At 46.6% G+C, this 19858-nt stretch overlaps 1 protein-coding gene across 1 annotated transcript; it reads right to left on the bottom strand.

The window, feature by feature from the left end:
* Window positions 1-7244: 7244 nt before the first annotated feature.
* Window positions 7245-18455, bottom strand: CTSE (cathepsin E). The gene is made up of 9 exons (XM_032792524.2): window positions 18348-18455; window positions 15872-16025; window positions 14845-14962; window positions 12619-12737; window positions 11628-11827; window positions 11128-11250; window positions 9634-9775; window positions 8425-8523; window positions 7245-7750 (listed from the first exon to the last, which is right to left on the bottom strand). Exons 1-9 carry the CDS (start codon window positions 18401-18403, stop codon window positions 7586-7588), a joined length of 1176 nt encoding a protein of 391 aa, XP_032648415.1. The 5' UTR covers window positions 18404-18455; the 3' UTR covers window positions 7245-7585.
* Between the last annotated feature and the right edge of the window lie 1403 nt (window positions 18456-19858).

Raw genomic sequence — 19858 nt, 5'->3', positions numbered from 1 at the left:
CAGGTCGGTGAGAGAGTTGTTACCATCTGTTGGCTATCGAGTGAGTCTGAGGCTGGGTCTATACTAGGAACATTTTGCTGGTAGAGCTGTACTGATCCATTACACCAGCAAAGCACTCCTAATGTTGATGCAGCTCACACCAGCAAAACTGCACTTTCGCTGGTATAACCCCATTTATAGTAGTGACCCTTGTCGACACACCTATGTCAGTCAGAGGTCACACTCCGACATGACATAGCTATGCTGGCAGAAGTTCGTAGTGTGGACCTGGCCCCAGTCCTTTTCTTGGTGCACTGCTGCCATCACCCTTTCCACCGGCTCTGCCGGCAACCTCAGCAGAAAGGCCAAGGGTTGAACAGGTGCAGAGACTGCACTGCTCTTCAGAGCAGATTTAAGGCATGCTGGTAGGTCAAGGCGTCGGGCTGTCTGTGCTGTTCAAGCTCTCCGGATTGCAAAGCACCCTGCATTATCTCCTTTTTGCAGATGGGGAAATTGAGGCACAGAGAAGGGAAGTCACAGAGCAGGGAATAAAACTCAGCATTCCGGACTCCACGTCCAGTACTCCGTCCACTAGAAATCCTGCCTCCAATAGAGGAGTCAGTCATTAAGGATGTCAGGCTATTTACACTGGCACAAATGGTTAAAAAGGAGAGAATTCAGCCTCCGATTGTGTCATACTCCCAGTAACCTGAACTCTAGCCACATCCGGAGGCAAATGTGAGTATCCCATCATCATGACTTCTGATGCCGGCAAACAGGAGCCGTTATGGTGGAACAGACCAATGATCTATCTAGTTCGGTATCTCATGGCCAAAGTATGATACTTCCCAGAGAACCAAGTCCCTTCACTCTTGGTGCACAGCGCTGTGCACCCCTATGCTACACTGCTGCATGGGTGGAATCTCTCTCTGAGTCCAGCTACAATCTGAGTGTGCACAAGGACTGACAGTGATTCTGATCTGAACTACAAGTGGCTGCTTCTGGAGAACGCCTTGCTGGGTGGGATCTTCAGTCTGAGCTGTACACTTGAGAACTTCAGGGCATGTCTGATCCAATCTGAGAGCAAACACTGAGGCGGCCACCAAGAGCTGGGTACTTCCTGGAGGAGGGAGTGCCCTGCTGCCTAAGGCATGTAATACTAAAGGTGTTTGTTCTTTATCATTCTGCATGCTGGGGCAAGCCCATGGCATTTGCCAGGTGTGTCAGACAGGATACGGGGCTATGGGGAGTCCTGCTTTCTGAGCAACTGCCCATCCCAATCTCCCACATCCAGGAAGATGTACCTAGGGAAACCGTTCTCCCCAGGTCTCTCAGTGACAAACTCTCCTATACCCTACCAGGCTGGCAATCCATCGCTTTTGTCCCTTAAGGACAAGCATCTCCTCACATGGACTAGCTTTGTTACTGAGGTCTCCCTAGGGGCCCTCCTGTCTGAATTTATGCAGGGGCCCCTGTAATCTGGAGCCACTTCTGTACATGCTGCCTTTTTCTATTTCTGCTGACTCCTGACATTTCCTTGTTGAAATCAGTGTTTGATTTGGTTTTCTAGCCATCTTGTGCTATGTGAGTGGGTGTGGGAGCTGTCTCCTGGCTCTAGCAGCAGCACAATGAGTCATGCACAGGCTAGGGGAAGGCACCCTGTACTCTTTGTTAAATTTGGGGAAAGCACACGTTTGTGGCAGGAGAAGTTCACTGCTTGCAAGTGACCCTTGCAGATACTTTGGGCATTCCCAGATTGGATCAGGCCTGTGGCCCATCTAGTCCAGTATTGTGCCTCTGACAGTGGATTGAGCAACCTGCATGGAACTTGGAAGGAAGAGTTACCAGGAAGCCAGTCAGTGTGCACATGGCTGGAATGCTAGCTGTAGTTGCACCGCCTCTGTAGCTTGTTCTCTTAACGAAGAGCCAGTTTAGTTTTAGAAACCTGGATTGCTCTCATGTTGTTATTACCCAGCATGTGGCCAGTCCCAGTGCTTCAAAGGAAGAGACAAAAAACCCTGTCCCTCATTCTAGCGGGGCCTGATCCAAAGCTGTTGATGTCAATGAAAGACTTTTCATTGATGCCAGTGGGCTTTGGATCAGGTTCATCGTGAAGGGTTTTTCTTCCTCAAAAAGTATAGTTTGGGGGCCTGTCTGACTGGAGATCCTTCTCTTCATCCTGAGGAATGGAGTCAAGGTTGAGGCAGACAGCACAGCGATAAAACACCTGATCTAGCCTGTTCTACCGCTCCCAGAAGTGGGGAATTACAGGTCCAATTTTTCCTAGCCTAGCAGTGGCCTAACCATGCTGCAAACCAAGCTGGAAGTCTCTTTTACAAGCACTGACTCTCCCGAAAGGCACATCCTCGGCTTTTTTACACACGCAGATCAGAGTTCCCCATAAAGGGGTACTACTACTTGGCCCAGGAAGTTCAGCAATTTCACCGCCAGTGTGACTGTCGCATGACTCAACAGAAAAAAAGAAACAGACTCAGCCAGGTGGTTTCTTTTTTCCTCGAACAACAAGAAATCGAAAAGAGTTAAAATGAGCCAAGAAGGACTGAGGAGAGCCCGAGCAGCAATAGAGAAGAAGGGTGTTCCAAGGGGTAGGGTGCTAGGTTGGAACTCAGGTTCAATTCCAGGCTGTCCCTCAAACTCTCTGTGTGTCCTTGGGAAACTTGTGAAGTCTCTCTGTGCCTCCATTCCACATCTGTGCAATAGGGTGATAGCACCGTCCCCCTCCCAGGCGTTACGAGAGTAAATAAAATACATTAAAGATTAGATAGAACTGGGAAATTACTCTGCGTGGGATTCAGTCCAGTCCTGCAGAGTCTGGCACCCTCCCAATCAAACGCTCGTATAGCCCTGATCACTGGGCAACCAGGGTAGTTTACCCTTTGTCCATGCAGATCGAAGGTATACCCTTGCTTCTTGTTACATGGCCATGCTATGCTGTATAGGAATCAAGTAGCAACTCCTGTGAGCTATTGGTGCTCGCTGTGTTCTATCCTTTAGAAGCTAACAGAAACCAATCGGAAAGACAATATGCCTATTGCTAGGCCTGGCATGCTTGTGAATGGTGATGTGGGGCCTAACTGTGCCCAGTGGGCTCTTCACATTGTTCTTGTTCTGTAAACAGCAAAGGACACAACACATGCTTTTAAAACGATGCTAGTCCAGAGCGTGGCATGTGCACGCAGCAGATGATGCACCATGTTATGGGCTCATGGCACCCAGGGCAGGATTTAGCTGGCACCCTCCTGCACTCTGGAGAACTCTCTTCTGGCAGGTGGTGGTGGTCTTCTCTCTCATCTGCTCCCAAAGTTGCCCTGGCCTTAGGTTGTGCCCTAAAGTCCTGATCCAAAGCCCACTACTGCCAATGGAAAGACTGAGGCCTTTGGATTAGGTCCTAAATCCTACAGTTGCCTTGCCGGGCTCTAGCATTTCACCACATCCTTTCCCAAAGCTCTGGAGTCTTCCTTTCCCAAGTCTACCTCCTCTGTGCTGACCTTCCTCCTTCTCATCCTCCTCCTCAGGTCTTGCTCTCTGACCATCACCATTTCACCAGCAAAAACCTGGCAGCTAGATATTCCAGTAGTAATCTATCCCCAAGCCTCTCCTGGCCAGGCTCTCTTTGACCCTTTCTGTGGCTACTTCTGGTCCCTTTGCAGTTCACATGCTCAGCCATGCTGAGCTGAATGGACATGTTTTGCCTAGAGTCAGCTGATGGATCCATTTCCATCCCAGGATCTGAGGGCAATCACTGCAACATGCCTCATGGCTGGGATTGCTTCACAGCCTAGGAGCCAATAGCAATTCACCCTCCAGTTACTTCTCCTTTCAAATGTTCGGATGTTCATTATGTACTAATCTGAAGTGACTCAGGGAGCGCTGAACAGTTGTGGCTCCAGCTCTCACTTCTGCTTCTCAACATCCTCCTGCCTGGTCTAACTCCTACCAGTGGTGTCCTACCAGACTCTGCTGCCTTCCCCATCCTTTCTCTGAGTGTCTCGCAATGTGACTCATTTGAAGGACCTCTTCAGCTGATTATGACCATCTTTGTGGGTGTGGCTTAATAACTAAATCAGTCGCAAGACGGTGGAGAACAACCTCTCTAAAACATGATGGGCGTTTCTAGGGAGCAAGTGAGGAAGACTGGTACAGTGGTTAGGGTGTAAGGTTACAACTCAGGGAATCCAATGTCAACTTTCTGCTCTGTCATCTTGGACAAGTTACAAAGGCCCTGACCAACAAAGAGATTTAGGCTCCTAACTTTGATTGCTTTCCATCTGTACAATGGGGATAATAGCACTGACCTACTTCACAGGGGTGTTGTGAGAATAAACACAGGAAAGCCTGTGAGATGCTGAGATACAGTGGGGGCCATAGAAGTCTCGAAGAGAGATTTTTTTTAATGAGACACCTAGCACCGTTAGGCTGTCCTCTTAGTATACACGCAACGTGCCTCAGGTGGCACATGGCCAGGATTCATCACTGAATTTGGTCCGCTGTTTGCATCATTAGCTTCCCCAGCTTGGGCTGAGTACTGATGGGGATTGCGCAGTGAATGCTGTTCCATGCCCATCACCGTCAGCTGAGCTCTCACCCAAGGGCTATCTCCATTCTAGTCTGTTCTTAAAATTTTCCACCACTGCCGCTCTGCCAGTGGTAGCAATCACGGTAGCTCTGGTGTACATGGGTAGATGGTGTTTTAACCACCATGGGGTGGGAATGTCTCAAGTACTCATTGACCTATTTCTGCTTCCATTGAAATCAATGGAAGTGTCACCATTGAGTTCAATGGGACCAAAATTAGGCCGGTCCTCAGTGCTTTGGAGAAGTCCCACCACTCCATACCATCTGACCCTGCTTCAGAGCAGGTCTAGGAGACATGATGATTGAAAAGTTGGCAGCTGCCTGAGCCCTGTCTACCATACAGTTCCCATCAGTAGAACTACAATGGAGAAGAAAGGGCATAGACTGGAAGGGAAGGAATTATTTAGTGTAGTGTGCACAGGTCAACAAGGGATAAGAAAAGGATCTTTTTTTTTTTGCTAAGTATCAGGGAAAGTTTCCTGACAGTGATTTGTCCCAAGTGCTGCAACAACCTCTCAGTGAAGCTGGTGGAATAAAAGAAACACTTCCTCATGGAGAACTGCAGAAGAAAAAGGTGTAAAATTGCCATTCATATTTTCACAACTCATTATTCAATCAGCAGTACTCCTAGGGGAAAAGGTGGAAGCGCCGTTGCTTGGACTAGCCAAAGCTTACTGGGGCAAAACACTGAGAAATGAGCTATGGGGAACAATCTTGCATTACTGAGTAACACGGACTGGGTAGGACCACACGGGTCTCCTCCTCTGTGTTTCTAGGGCACCCAGGGCCATAGCAGCATTAACATCTATATTTCTGTGAACCTTTCAGAGGAAATATAGGGATGCCTATGAGAGTCTCTCTCTCTCTCCTCCCCCCCACCCCACTGGAATAGGAGACAAACCTCAATGCTCCAAAAGGTTCTAATTAATGGGTTTAGGGCATCCCATCTCTTGGTTCTTGCTGGATGCTTGTCTGGCTAGTGCTTCTTCAGCCACAGTACTGGGTGGGTAAGTACGGTATGAGGAAATCAATCCCACTGTACACTATAGAGCTTGAGAGCTTCAATACGAAGCAACTTTCAGCTGCTGCCTCTTGCCATTTGTGGTGGAGTTATGCCTGGTAACTCTTCTTTGGGAGGGAAACAAATATCTCTGGATGCTAATCAGGATTTGTAGCTAGCAATGTTAGAAGACATGGTTGCATGGCGTTTGATGGTACCTTATTCAGCAATGTGCCTGGACAAAGTGCAACTAGCAGGAATGAATTGTGGTTAATAGACACAATGACAAATGAGTTTAATAGCAACACAGCCACTGTATTTGAACAAGATAGGCACACCCTTCCAGTTTGGTTTTAATCAGTTCATGTACATGAGCAGCGAGCCTAAGCTGCATGGTTCAGATCCAAACTATCCCCACACTTTGGAGTGTTCACATCCAGCCTTTAGGTTTAGCCCATTTTGAGGACTGGGATCAGCTGCAAAGTTTGGTCCCAGATACAAATGTCTCCAAAGTTCACAGGTGTCTGGATCCAGGGGGTTGGTTCAGGCTCATGTCTAATATCCACCATGCCTAATTCTGCTCTTGGATATCCTACATCTTTAGGATGTGCTGACACGGGGTCTGTTTGCTGTGTCAGTTTGTGCTGGCTATTAGTTAAACGGGGTTGTTTCCACACAAGAGTGAAAATCTCAGAAAAGACACATGGCTAATAATAACCCTCCCCTCTCTTCCCTTTTCTGCTGACTTGCATGCATTTCTCAAGATACATCATGTGTGAGCTGTGGGTGCTAAATTCACTCATATTTATTCTCTAAGACCTATGCTCACCGTTAACAAGTCACATGCTCCAGACACCATTGTGAGTGGCAGGCTGACCCCTAACACACACAGATTTTGATAACAGTTGCCTTTTTTTTTTTTGCAGAGTGCTGCCCATTTTAGAACCCATCTTTCCAGCTGTGCCAACTGCAGTGCTGTCTGTTGGAGGAGATTGGCCCAAAGCTTTCCTTACCCGCTCTCACTCTGAAAGTGCGTGCACCCTCCCTACATCTCAGGAAATAACCCAGACACTCAGAGCAAAACTCTCTGGGAAGCACCAGTTGAGTGGGCACCTTGCAAAGCATAAATACCCCAGGATCACTTCAGGCTTGTTCCACATTTTGCCTAGGTGTTCACTAACCTCGGCAAAACTGGCTGAAGTATCAGGTTTTCATTCGGAACATTCCATCTAGCTCTGCCCCTTACCACAGAATATGACCATTAAGGGTTTTCAAAAGCAGGATTTTTCAAAAGCACCTCAGAGAGGTAGAAACTCAACTCCTATTGATTTTTCAGTAGAACTCATGCTCCTAAGTCCCTTGGGCTCATTTAAAAATTGCAGCCTAAAGACAATCAGACAACATAACAAAAAGACTTCTTCCTCAGTTGTGGTAGCTTTGGCCACCATATCCTCCTCCTGCACAGTCAAAATTCTTCCCAGTCCAGTGAAGATGCTGCTAATACAGAGACACCCATGAGGTATTATTTCAGGCATATCTACAGCTTTTAATTCATGGGGGTGAAGGGTGATGGCACCGTGAACAATTCAGCCTACCAAAGCCAGCCATGTTTTCTGCAGTAATTTCCAAATCTAATTCAGTTTGATTGTTGCAACTTTAGATGTGAAACGAGAATTGAAATCCTCTTTTTATTTGATGAAAATCTCCATTGAGTCAAGGGTAAAATCAAAATCTGTAAACTGGCTTTAACAAAGTTACCAAAGACATTTTTGTGTTGGTCAAACAAATGCCTCCTGCTAGACTTTGCATTTCTGTAGTGCTTTTCAGCCAAGGATCCGAAGGCATTTTACAAAGGAGGTCAGTATGATTATCCCTGTTTACAGGTGGGGAAATTGAGGCACAAAATGCATGACGTTACTTGCCCAAAGTCACACAGCGGCAGAGCCAAGAATAGAACCAAGCTCTACACTGACTCCCACAGCCTTACTCTGACCATTAGGAGAAACTGCCTTAAGGGACAACTGGTGCCAGCCCAATTCTGTTATTTCCACGGTCAAAGACAGAGTAAAACTGGCCAATGAAAACATCACCCAGAATCCAGAGTGGCCCAGCCGGCGGTTGCATGTTCAGCCCTTGGAAACCGCTGGTGCAGAATGCCATGCCATCACTATTCTCCTAAGGGGAAGAGGAATTGCGAATTTCAGAATAAATCCCACCTTTCTAGAAAGGCCAGGAAGAAAATGCAGGAATCCTAACTCCCAGCCCAGTACTCAAACCACACACCCCCCTTGAGAGCTTTTTCTAAGGCTCCTGCCTCCCAGTCGATTTACTATAACCACCTGACCTCCACCAACTCAATGCTGGGAATAGATTCCAGGACATACAGTGCCTATGCTCCAATGCTTCTCCCAGAGCTGGGAACAGAACCCGGGAATCCTGACTCCCACCACCCTGCACTAACTATTAGACCACACTCCCTATTGCCCCTTTCATAGTCTGAACTGTCAGGGCTGGCTCTACCTTTTTTGCTGCCCCAAGCAAAAAAAAAAAAAAAAAAGGCCGACATACTGCTGCCCCCTGAATAGCTGGAATGCCGCCCCTCAGAATGTGCTGCTTCCCCGACTGGTGCCTGGAGCCGGCCCTGCGAACTGTTACAGAACAGCAATTGATCTTGTGAACGTTAAACAGAGGCTGGAGGCTCTTTTGTGCTTCCCAACTTCCTGTCTGAGCTAAAAATGGGACTGCATTTAGCACAGCCTGCATCTCAAGGCTAGATTGCACATAAGCCTACAAGGGAAAGTGAGGACACGTGCTGTCATGCCAGTTTCAGAATAAGAAGAAGCTTGTACCATGAGGGTGTAGGCCTGGGGACTGAGCGTGTATGGGATCCCATTGATAGTGAAGGTAACATCAGGCATCACATTCAGGTTGTTGCATTCCACGGCATACTGCAAAGTGACAGACATGACACAGATTGGCCAAGGGCAGGCTGCAGGGACGGCTTACCTTGCGTGCTGACCCCAAAGGCCAGGAAGCCTAATACAGCTCTCCCCTTCCCAAGCAGCTGACCCTGAGAGCTAATCACGTGACTTGTTACTGGCAGGTGTATGGATTAGGGGTAGGCATGAAGCTCAGAGGTGTGATTCCAGCTCATGTAGGCGTGCCCAAGCCAGCTTTCCTCTAGCTAGTAGTGATGCTGCCTGTATATCAATATACCCTCAATGGAGGTGAATGTCATGGGTCAGTGGCCTTCTATCAGAAGGAGCCTTCTGGAAAAAACAACAACCTCAAGCCCTGGGAAAAAACACAGTCCTGATTTCATGTAAAATGCACTAAGTTGCTGCTGGATGGTGGTAAAAGTACAACAGGGAATAACGCTGCATTGGGTGGGAAGCTGTTACAACACCCAATGCCCCTTACAGATGAGACCCAGAGAGGGTCAGGCCCGTGCCCAGCAAAGGAGCGTCAGGATAGAAGTACATTACTTGGGTCTCAACCCAGGACTCTGTTCTCTAAGCCATGCTGTCTCCTGTGTGAGCACATGGACCTATAGGCACTTTATTGTTAATCTCTAAATGCTGCAGTCCTACAACATTAATAATTGTCTTACACAAAAGGGAATAGGCCAGCATGAGTACTTGTAGCTTTTAAGGGGACAAGAAAGGCTATCTACATCCAGATTTTAACTGAAATTTGACACCAGTGTTTATATACAGAGACCCCAGGTGACATATAGGAAAGGCTGTGTGTCTCTGAGGCCTTAGGACTTGCAGCAAGGATATGAGCATGTGATATTCAGTGGCATAATGGTAAAGGCAAGGTTTCAATAGTGCGTGCCTTTATCTCTTTACTGGGACTGTATGCTGATATATTGTATGGGTCTGATCAGGCCTGTTGAAACCTAGAGCCTTTACTTGTCTCCAGCAGAGATGCCAGACTTCAAATATTCCTATAACATTTTATTTGAGGAGTTATATCCTGGTTGTAAATCTAGCATGAGCAGACAAGAATTCCTGCATCCAGGAAATGTGGTATCCACCCATCTCACGTTGGCTTACCTCGCCATCCGTGGGCACCGCACCAATATAATTTTGCATTTCTTTTATTTCTTTGGAAGGACCTGTGATGAGAGAGGTCCCGGTGTCTACTATCGCCTGGCATCCTTCTGCGCAGAAGGCAACTGTCCCACCCACCTGTATGCTGGGGAAGAAGGAAATAGAAGAAGCATTGGCGAAAGGGTCTACAGGAAATACCTTCCTCTCCCCACCGACCCAGCACATGGCTGAGAGCACATCAGAACTGTGACCAGTCCAGAGTCAGTGGGACAGTCTGATAAGATTGTGCATGTGGTTAGAGAGTAAGTACTGAGGCTTTGCTTGATGGTTACTCTGGTGTCTGCGAGGTGCTCAGATAGGAAAGCACAATTAACTAATTAGCAGAATTGCTTTCTGTCTATATAAAACAAAAACTGGTAATCACCAGGAACTGAACTCAGGACCTGCAGCATCAAAGCATAGGCCTCTATTACTTCAGCTAAAGGAATAATTTCTTGGTTGGTAGAAGTTAGTAGGCTGTTGTTTCTCTGTTTGGCCCAGCCACTAGGTGGGGACAAATTGCCCTTTGCAAGTGTGTTATGTATATGCCTTGCAGGTTATATTAAAGTTGGTTTCTTGTGGCTATCTTAAATCATATACATAAAATATAAGTGAGCCTTTTCCTTAAATATTTTACATTTTCTTTGGTTTAGGTCTCTGGACAAACCCCTAGGACATTACATTGCTTCTAGACAGAGATGAAGAATCAACAAGGTATGTATATTGGGCTATTTAAGGCTATTTTTGAGCAAACATTTCTGTTTTTCATTCCCCAGTCTTAGCCAGCTTTTTGCAAGAGCCAGGCATGTTGGGTGCTGAGAGCTATTGAAAATCTGCCCACCAGTGTCATCCTGGAGGCTGTGTGCTGTGGAAATCTGGTGCTGAGCATTTTTTAAAAACTGACCCTAGATGGGAGGAAAATCTAGTTCAGGACAGACATGGTTTTCAAAACATAAGATGCAATTCTGTCTGTTACGTGCTCATGTGACCCCGCGCCCCCCCCCCCCCCCCAGTCTCTGTATCTGGGCACCTCACAACACCTCTGGGAAGCAGGGAAGGACTATTACCTTCACTTTATATATGGGGAACTGGGGTACGGAAGACAACGTAATTTGCTCAAGGTCACACAGGGAGCGTGTGGCAGAGCTGAGAACTGTTTCTTCCATGCCCCAGGCTAGTGTCCTAAGCACAGGACTATCCTTCATCTCTGTTCAAGAGCCAGAGAAGGCAGGATGTTTGGGAGCATCCTTTTCCCTAAGTGAATCCCTTCGTCCACTGATTGATCATGGCACCGAGCTCCTGGGTGAGTGCATGTAGCTTAGGGGATGAGTGGCTTTGGATTGTTGCTGTTGTGAATTGACAGGGTTTAACGGTTACACAGTTTACTTCTAATCTGTGCCCACACAGTGCCACCCCCACCACAGCTGCCATCGCAGGGAACCCCACACAGACACTTACTTGTCTAATTGGATTTGCCAGTATCCCTGTTTAGTGACTGGCACCCAGTTCAGAGTCCCGCTGAAATGAGAAGGATCAAAGCCACCAAATACTAGCTCTCCCCCAACAGAGGAATCTGGGTTCCTGGAGAAAAGAGGATTTGGTACATTCGGGTTTTCCATTAGCAGAAGCATTTCACATTATATAATCCTATTACTGTGCACATAGCTTTTTAAACTACAGAAATCCATTAGTTTTCTCCCCAAAATACTTCATGTTTTTGTTCATTCTTTGTACTGAGATAGGCCTGGGAGCCCCAGGCATGGGCCAGGACCCCATTGTCCCAGGCGTTGTACAAACAGGACAAAAAGGCAGTCTTCTGTCCCAGAAAGCTTATAATCTAAGTAAAAAACCCATTCCTGTTTTAACAGCCCTCTTTGGGCCCAGCCTTTCCCAGTTCCCTTGAGAACAAGGCCTGACCATCAGGCCATAGCCCATTTTGTATAGAATCATGTTCACACCTGTTCATGTAGACCGAGAATATTGGCAGATCCACTAGATTTTGTGCCATCATGTTATCAAACACAGGGGTAACCCCATCCACTGCCAGCGATGGATAGGCCAGCCCAAGAATCCCATCAAACTCAGCATCCAGAAAAGTGTTTCCTGGCTCGCTGACGCTCTCTGCGAACTGCTGGTTGCTGACAGTGATGCCTTCAACCTAGAGGGGAAAGACAAGCTACTTATTGTTTCTGACCTTTCATCAGAAGGCTCAGCAGCAGGCCACTTATGGTGCCACAACTGGAAAGAATACGAAGAATTTGGTCTTCTGGAGGCCAGGTCATGGTGTCATAACAGGAGAGAACAGGAAAGGAAGGCTTTCAGCGTGTAGGGCCTTGTTGTGAAGTGCAAAGCTATTATGCTGACTCATCTTGGTAATTAGATGAGGTGTGTCTCCTTGGCTCCAAGCAAGCACATAAAAGTTCAAAGTCTACTCTGCAGCCAGCTAAAGAGAAGCGCAGGGGTTCCTGCGGGTAGAAATTCTAATCAGCCCACTCAGAAGGGAGTTAGGGGACTAATGCTCATGTTTGTAAGCTGAGTCCTGCCTTGGGTCTTGGTTATTTTCATGAAGAATGAAGGCACACTTGGAGAGAAGGGGTGGATAAGTGGGGTTTAGTTGTAAGTGTGTGTGTGTGGTGTCAGGAGTGGGGTGAGGAATCCACTCATTTACAACAGGCATACCCCGAGGACCCAATCCTGCAATGTTCTGAGCACCTCCCTGGAAGTGCAAAATGCCCTCCATTCCCACTGACTTCCTTGGGAGCTGGGCCAGGAAAGGTTCTGCAGTCATGGTGCCCTACTAGGAAAGAACAACGGGAGATGGGCTCACATGGTGACCAAATGATGTCCTGCAGTCACAGTGCCATGGACAGGAGAGAAAATGGGAGTAGAACCTTTTTAATCTTTCTAAAGAAAACTTAAAATTTAAAAAGAAAACCAAACTCTGCTCACAGTGACTTGATCTGATCCGATGATTCCCGACAAACTACCGGTCCCATACTGAATCGAGAAGGGAGTTCCAACTTCACTGTAGGTGCTGGAATCTGATGGGTGAAATCTGGAATGCACAGCTGTAGTAAAACAAGATGCCACTGTTATTACTATTTATTGCTTGCATTACTGTAGAACTAGGAGCGCTAGTTGTGAACTAGGACCCCCTTTATGCTAGATGCTGTCCAAAAACAGAAAAAAATGAGGAATTGAAATTACTCTATGCAATGGAATGGTCAGGTTGACTTGTAAATAAAAGAGCTCAAGCAAAATGTGAGCATTTAGAGATGTATTTTCTGTATTACAAAGAATAATAATTCTTGCCACCGTCATATATCTAGTTACAGTTTGTCTTACAGAGGAGAGGTTTATTAAAGAAAACAGCTACAACTTGTAGACATAAAGAAACGGGTTTCCACAGAGCTTGAGTTCCAACATTTTGTTCTGTGTTTACCAAGCACCACTACCCATATGGAACTCCATGCTAGATATGGAGTCATCAAATGGCTGCATAAAGTGCTGCAAGTAAACATATTCTTGCAAGAACTTGATCGCACTTTAAGTTTTCAAATCACTGTGCAATAGTTAACTAATGTATCCCCACAACACTCCTGTGAGATAGGGAAGTCAGTATTATTATCCTCATTTTACAGCTGGGGAAATTGAGACATAAGAGAGGGAAAGTGACTTACCTACTTAAACCCTAGACCTGATGCTCTCTTCCACTCTGAGATAATAAGGAGTAGTAAAAAGAGGGTAGAAGCAGGCCCTGGTGAATACCCCCAGGTGGTGGTGTATTGCTACCAGAAAAGCACTAAGCCAACTCCTCTTCCAGTTCCATCCCCAGTGTAGGAGGCTTAGACAGAGAATAGCTGCACTCCTGAGAATTCTTTGCTTCCCTTAGCCCTCAGGGAGGAGGAGGCTGTTGAAAGCAGAGTATAGATTAGAGCAGCCCTTTGGCTGCTCTAATTTATATCATGGGCTACACTGAGTGCAAAGGTGGCATAAAGCCACCTATTCCTCCTCCCTTCCTAACTCCTTTCCTGTGCTAAGCAGTGGGCTGGAGTAAAAGGGAATCCTGGTCTCCACATAGTCCAGTAAGTGATTTCTCCACACAATTCTCAGTTCTTTATAAATATATTTTCAATGTTTCATGTTGCACCGAGTTGTCATGACTAGGGCCAACACTATGAAAACTCTTCACTGATTTGGAGTCCCTCCATTTTTGGGTGTCCAACCTGACACCCCTTATGGCTGGACACTCAGAATCAGAGTGGCCACTTGTGCAAGATCAGTTGTAAGTATCCCAGGCCCACCTGAGAGTCTTAACGGGGAGCGGAGCCAATGTCTATAATTAGACAAAACAGACAACATGCCCCCCACACACACACACACAACAACACAACCTTTGAGGCTCCTTTGACCTTTCCCTGGCTGCTAAGGAATTATACATTAACTGATCCATGTCCCAATAATCTATCGCTCCCTCATCTGGTGTCCGACAAAGACAGAAATTCTGAGACACAATACACGTGTGTTGTGCAATGATCTGACTCCTTAGGAGTCTGCCTACTGATCAACCCACTCCTGAAAGCTGCAGCGCCACTGGCCCAGATCCTTGACCACAGCCTATTACCCGGAAAATATCACTGCTGCAGCTGCCCAGAACCAGCACCAAGTGTACTATGAAGCTGAATTCCTGGGACTGCTGCCCAGAACTAAGGCTGCAGTCTTGATTTAACCTGTAGTTTCCAGGACGGCTGCCTAGTACCATCTCTGTTACATGCAATGACCATGTAACAAAACAGATTTTTTTTTTAGGCCCTAACACACAGTGTGCATGACTGTGCATGGGTTTCCATTTTTGTTACATCCCTTTTTCCTATTGGTTGATTTCAGTGCAGATGGTCTGGGTTCCATGCTGGTGCATTCACTTTGTGCTCTTTTGGAGCATTTGCCAAGCAGTGGCTCAGCGAAGCTAGTAAGGTGATCATGAAGAGGGGAGTTTCTCTAAGCACCTCAAGGCTGATTGCCTTTTCCCCCACATTTACAATGGTCTAACTCCACGGGCTTCACTTGATTTTCTCATGATGTACTTTGGTACTGAGAGGAGAATCAAGCCCAGTCTCTCTGCTCTGCCCCAGCCAATGTCCAGGAGCAATATGCAACTGAGGAATTGCTACTTACCACAGGCTTTGCTGACACAATAGATGGATGGAACCCAAAGATTGGAGGAGCCAGTGTCGAATAACACTGTGAAATTCTGTGGAGGGGTCCCAATAGAAATCTGTCCAAAATACTCCATCTAGACAAAGAGGAAAGCAACAGCCATTGTCAGGCATAGGCACCATGGGAAACTACAGAAGAGCCAAGCTCCAGGGGGATAGCTATGGGAAGGATGTTTGCAATGGACTGAGTTTGTTTCTGGAATGGCTGATGCCACATGGAGGTTACTGCAGCATGATGCTAGGGGGAAAGCAGGAGCCAGATATAGCAAGAGCCTAGAAAAATGGTAACAAATCCAGAATGAAAATGAACAAAGATTGTGGACTCTATCCTGCTCCCGACAATCTCAGTGGCCCATTTCCCACGGGCATCAGTAAGAATGGGAACAGGCCTGAGCAGAATCCCCATAAAGATCCAAACATGTCCTGAACTTTAGGAATGCTTAGAACCAAATGTCATAGCCACTGACACTATAACAGGCCAGACTAAGACTTCAGGTCCAGGAAATACCCCCAACACTGGGAAAGTTGGTCTCTGGGTCTAAACCTTCTGGCTTGGACCCTGCTCTACTGTGTGATAGTATTTTAGTTTTGGAGGGGATTTTGGTTCTTGGTGCTAGGCTACTCTTACTAGCTTCATGCCCACAAGATTGGGATTTGTGTGTATGTGTGTGTGTGAGAGAGAGATATACACTGAATGGAGACCTTTGTATGGAATCAACATTACATTCACAAGTCACACACCTACAGGACAAAAGACCAGTAAAAAGTCAAGCAGACAGATAACTGTGGTGCACTATTGTATTATTGTTGGCTTTGCTCAGACTCTGTTTAACAGGAGCTGAGCTAAAAGGTCAGGATGTAGGGCATTCAAGGCTGTTCATGCAAAATACTGTGCTCTCTCTGCTTTCTAGGTTGCTTTTCAGTGATTTCTGCAAAGCAGTGCCCCCAGTGCTGCCTCACCCCTGACCACTCACTGCGTAACTTACATCCAGGTAGTTCATGAGTGGCTCAGTTTCTGGGACAGTGGAGCAGTCTTCCGTGTACTGGATCATGTCCAGCTTCTGGGCCTTCCAGAATTTGGACAGCTGCCCATGCTCCCTCAGGATTTTCCGCAGGGATTTGTGTCTCCTCAGGGGCACCCTGGGGAAAGAAGACATTTGCCCAGTAAACATGGTCCTGAGCAACAGGAACTAGGGAACCCGAATTAAAAGAAGGCTTGCAGAAGTACAGGATGGATTGGCCTGTCTACCCAGTGAATGGCATCTGATAAAAGACACACATACTGGTGTGTTGTATTTACTTAGATTGTAAGCCTTTAGGGGAAGGGACCTTTTTTTTGACCTTTTTTTTTGTACTGCACCCAGCACAGTGGGGTCCTGGCCTATGACATTACATAAGAATGGCTATACTGGGTCAGACCAATGTAGGGTGACCAGATGTCCTGATTTTATAGGGACAGTCCCAATTTTTGGGTCTTTTTCTTATATAGGCTCCCATTACCTGCCACCCCTGTCCCAATTTTTCACATTTGCTGTCTGGTCACTCTAGACCAATGGTCCATGTAGCCCTGTATCCTGTCTTCCAGCAGTGGATGGTGCCAGATGCTTCAGAGGGAATGAATAGACCTGGGAAATTATCAAATGATCCATGTACTGTCCATCTTCCAGTCCCAGCTTCTGGCAGTCAGAGGTTTAGGAACACCCAGAGCATAGGGTTGCATCCCTGACCATCTTGGCTAAGAGCCATTGATGGACCTATCCTATATGAACTTACCTAATTCTTTTTTAAACTCAGTTATACTTTTGGCCTTCACAACATCCCCTGGCAACGAGTTCCTGGGTATTGTATGAACAAATACTTCCTAATGTTTGTTTTAAAGGTGCTGCCTATTAACTTCATTGGGTGACCCTTGGTTTATGTGTTATATGAAGAGGTAAATAACACTTCCTAGGCACTTTCTCTATACCAGGCATGACTTTATAGATCTCTATGAGATCCCCTCTTAGTCATCTCTTTTCTAAGCTGAATAGTCGCAGTCTTTCTAATTTCTCCTCATTTGGAAGCTATTTCATACTCTAATAATTTCTGTTGCCCTTCTCTGTATTTTTTCCAGTTCTAATATATCTTTTTTTGATATGGGGGCAACTCGAACTGCGCGCAGTATTAAAGGTGCAGGTGTGCCATGGATTTATAGAAAATGTCATAATGCCACTATATCTTCTTATCTATTCCTTTCCTAATGATTCCCAATGTTCTGATTGCTTTATTGACTGCCCGCTGCACATTGAACAGCTGTTTTGAGAGGACTGAGGCTCCTAGGTGTGATCACAATATGAATAGTAAATTAGTCCTTTGCTCAGGGGGCTAGTTATTCTCTGATTTACACCCTCTCCAAACCCATTGACTTTAGTGGCACCATGGTTTGTCCCTTTGACTCCAGTGAGTTTGCATGGGGAGTAGATCAGCACAGAGATTGTCAGTTAGTGTTGAGAAATCCAGATCCATTTTGCCCACTGACGCTAACGGCTACAACCGAATAATGATTCTTTTCACTTCCCGGGCAGTGCTCAGTTGAGAATCCCAAAGTGTGTTTTAAAATGCTCATCAGTGTAGACTCTCAACCGTGCCCTCCAGGAGGTGATGTTATCCCTGCTTTATATCTGAGCAGAGCCGGCTCCAGGCTTTTTGCTGCCCCAAGCAAAAAAAAAAACTCGGAGTGCTGCCCATTGAAAAGTGCCGCCCCAAGCACATGCTTGGAACGCCAGTGCCTAGAGCCAGCCCTGTATCTGAGAAACAAAGGGGTGAGCGAACTAGAACCCAGCAGTCCTCAATCTTACAATGAAGTGCAGAGGTGAGTTGTAATTTAGCCAGAGGTAAGCGAAGGTGAAGGAGTCTAAATTGTTATCACTTACTAGCTGAGGAGTTGGAAGCAGGTGTAAGTCAATGTTAAAACACTGTAGTAGAGTTTATGCCTGGTCCCTGCTCCTGGCAGTTGGTACATCCTTCTTTGCTGGCTCCTTCACAAGTGAATTACATCCATGTAGACACTCTTACACCCATTTACCAACAGGTAATTCATATTAACCCACCATCTCCTCTGAGTCAGGTCCCCAGCCTCTCTCTCCATCTGCTGGAGCCATCTTGCCAGCCATTGAGGAGATACTCTGATGGGAACGGAAACCCTGCTTGGTCCCTACAAAGCTGGGTCTAACTGGTGCTCCTCTCCCCGTCAGTTTCATGAGCATCATGTTACCCAGCCTGCCTACCCGTCCCCACCCAGCAATGTTGTCTGGTGCTGTTTAAAGCCTGGGCACACGGTTCTGGCTGCTGTTTGTTTTAACATTCACCGTTGCCACAATTCCATGAGTCCTCGGGAATGAGCCTCGCTGCAAGCCTTGACCTTAGAGCTGCTGTTGCCTGGGTGCCCAGAGAAGTGAGGAAAGGCCAAAGAAGCCCGCTTACCTTTGCAACCCATTGGCCAGCCAAAGGCAAAGCATCAAAAGGATCGGCCACTTCATACTGGAGGCTCAGCTCTAATGCTCACTCAGCCGCTCTCTCTAACTTGTGGGAACTGAACAAAAGCTTTGCCCTTATAGCAGCCAGAACAGCCCAGCCCCAAAGGATAAGAGCCCTGTGTCAACACTGAATCACTGTGCACACAGTCCTGGCAACAGGAGCTGAAACACACAGAGCCAGATTGTTCTCTGAGATGGGAGTTTCGCCCACTAGCAGGGGAATCTCCTCCAGCCTGGACTAACGGGGTTTCCCTGGAATCCTTCCATCAGTATTGGAGAGGTAGCACGGTCTTGCGGTAGGACAGAATATGTTGCTCTGAATCTCTCTGTGCTTCAGTCCCCTCATCTGTAAAATGGGATAGTAATCCTTCCTTTCCCAGCCTTTGTCTATTAAACTGTTAGATATTCAAGGCAGGGATTGTCTCTTACTATATGTGCATACACCACTGAGCGCACTGGGCCCTGAGCTCAGCAGGAGTCTCTAGGCGCTTTTGTTAGACAAACAATGATGGTGGGATTTGCCCCCCATACCAGCCCTAAATTGCTAGCTGGGGTGTCCATTTCTTAACACACACACCCCGAGGTTAAGTGCAGGCCCCTTATATACCCTCCAGCTGTTGCTGTCTTCATTTGCCTGTTTTTCCCCCACTTTCACTTCTCCATCACCACCCACAGATGTCTCTGCCAGCTCCAACGAGATAGTGTCTGAGGCAGGGAATTAAATGATCTGGTGGAAAATCCCCTCCCCGCTCTAGATTTTCACTCATACATTTCTGGCGCTAGAGAAGATGTCTATCTCAGTCTTCCCAGAAGGGAAACCATTCTCCTTCTCATCCTTGATGGGAGCTTGTCTCACACCTATGGGGTGAGCAGACAGCAATGTGAAAAATTAGAACGGGGGTGGGGAATAATAGGAGCCTATATAAGAAAAAGACCCAAAAATTGGGACATCTGGTCACCCTACACACCTCTCCGTCCCCCTTTCCTTTAGATCTGCATTCATCTGGCCTGAGAGGCTGACAGGGATTCCTCACAGAGTCAGTTACCTCCACCCTTCCCCACTTCAGGGTTTCTTGGTACACGAAGTACAGCGATGGGACAGGCCTGCCACCTTCAGAGCAGATGGGGAAATTACTAGTCAAGAAATAGTGATTATTTTTTGAGAAAAAAGTTTCTCCTCCCCCGAAAAGAAAAATATTTGCTTTTTTCATCCTCTCTGAACCCTTTCCTCTTCCCTTCCCCCTTTCCTTTTCCCATGCCCCCTTCTTCAGTGGCAACATGGAAAAAAACAAAACTGGAAAATGTTTGTTTCTGTTTTTTGTCAAAATACCAAAACATTTCAGCAGAAACTAATTTTGTCCCATGAGAATTTTTTTTAAATAAAAAAGCTATTTTGGGGGAAAGTATTTTACTTTTTTTGTTTGTTGGTTGGTTAGTTGACCAGCTCTGTAACCGACA

Source organism: Chelonoidis abingdonii, chromosome 4 (genome assembly GCF_003597395.2).
Source record: "Chelonoidis abingdonii isolate Lonesome George chromosome 4, CheloAbing_2.0, whole genome shotgun sequence".
Classification (NCBI taxonomy): Eukaryota; Metazoa; Chordata; order Testudines; family Testudinidae; genus Chelonoidis; species Chelonoidis abingdonii.
Note: the sequence above shows the minus strand (reverse complement) of the source record. Positions and strands in the feature narration are given on the sequence as shown.

What these genes read in the sequence shown, in the direction of transcription:
- CTSE (XM_032792524.2), bottom strand. Translation starts at nt 18,403, where the DNA reads ATGAAGTGGCCGATCCTTTTGATGCTTTGCCTTTGGCTGGCCAATGGG. An exon ending in CACTCATGAACTACCTGGAT is followed by an intron (nt 14,963 to 15,871) that starts GTAAGTTACGCA and finishes CTCTTTGTCTAG; the next exon opens with ATGGAGTATTTTGGACAGAT. An exon ending in TTGTGTCAGCAAAGCCTGTG is followed by an intron (nt 12,738 to 14,844) that starts GTAAGTAGCAAT and finishes GTTTTACTACAG; the next exon opens with CTGTGCATTCCAGATTTCAC.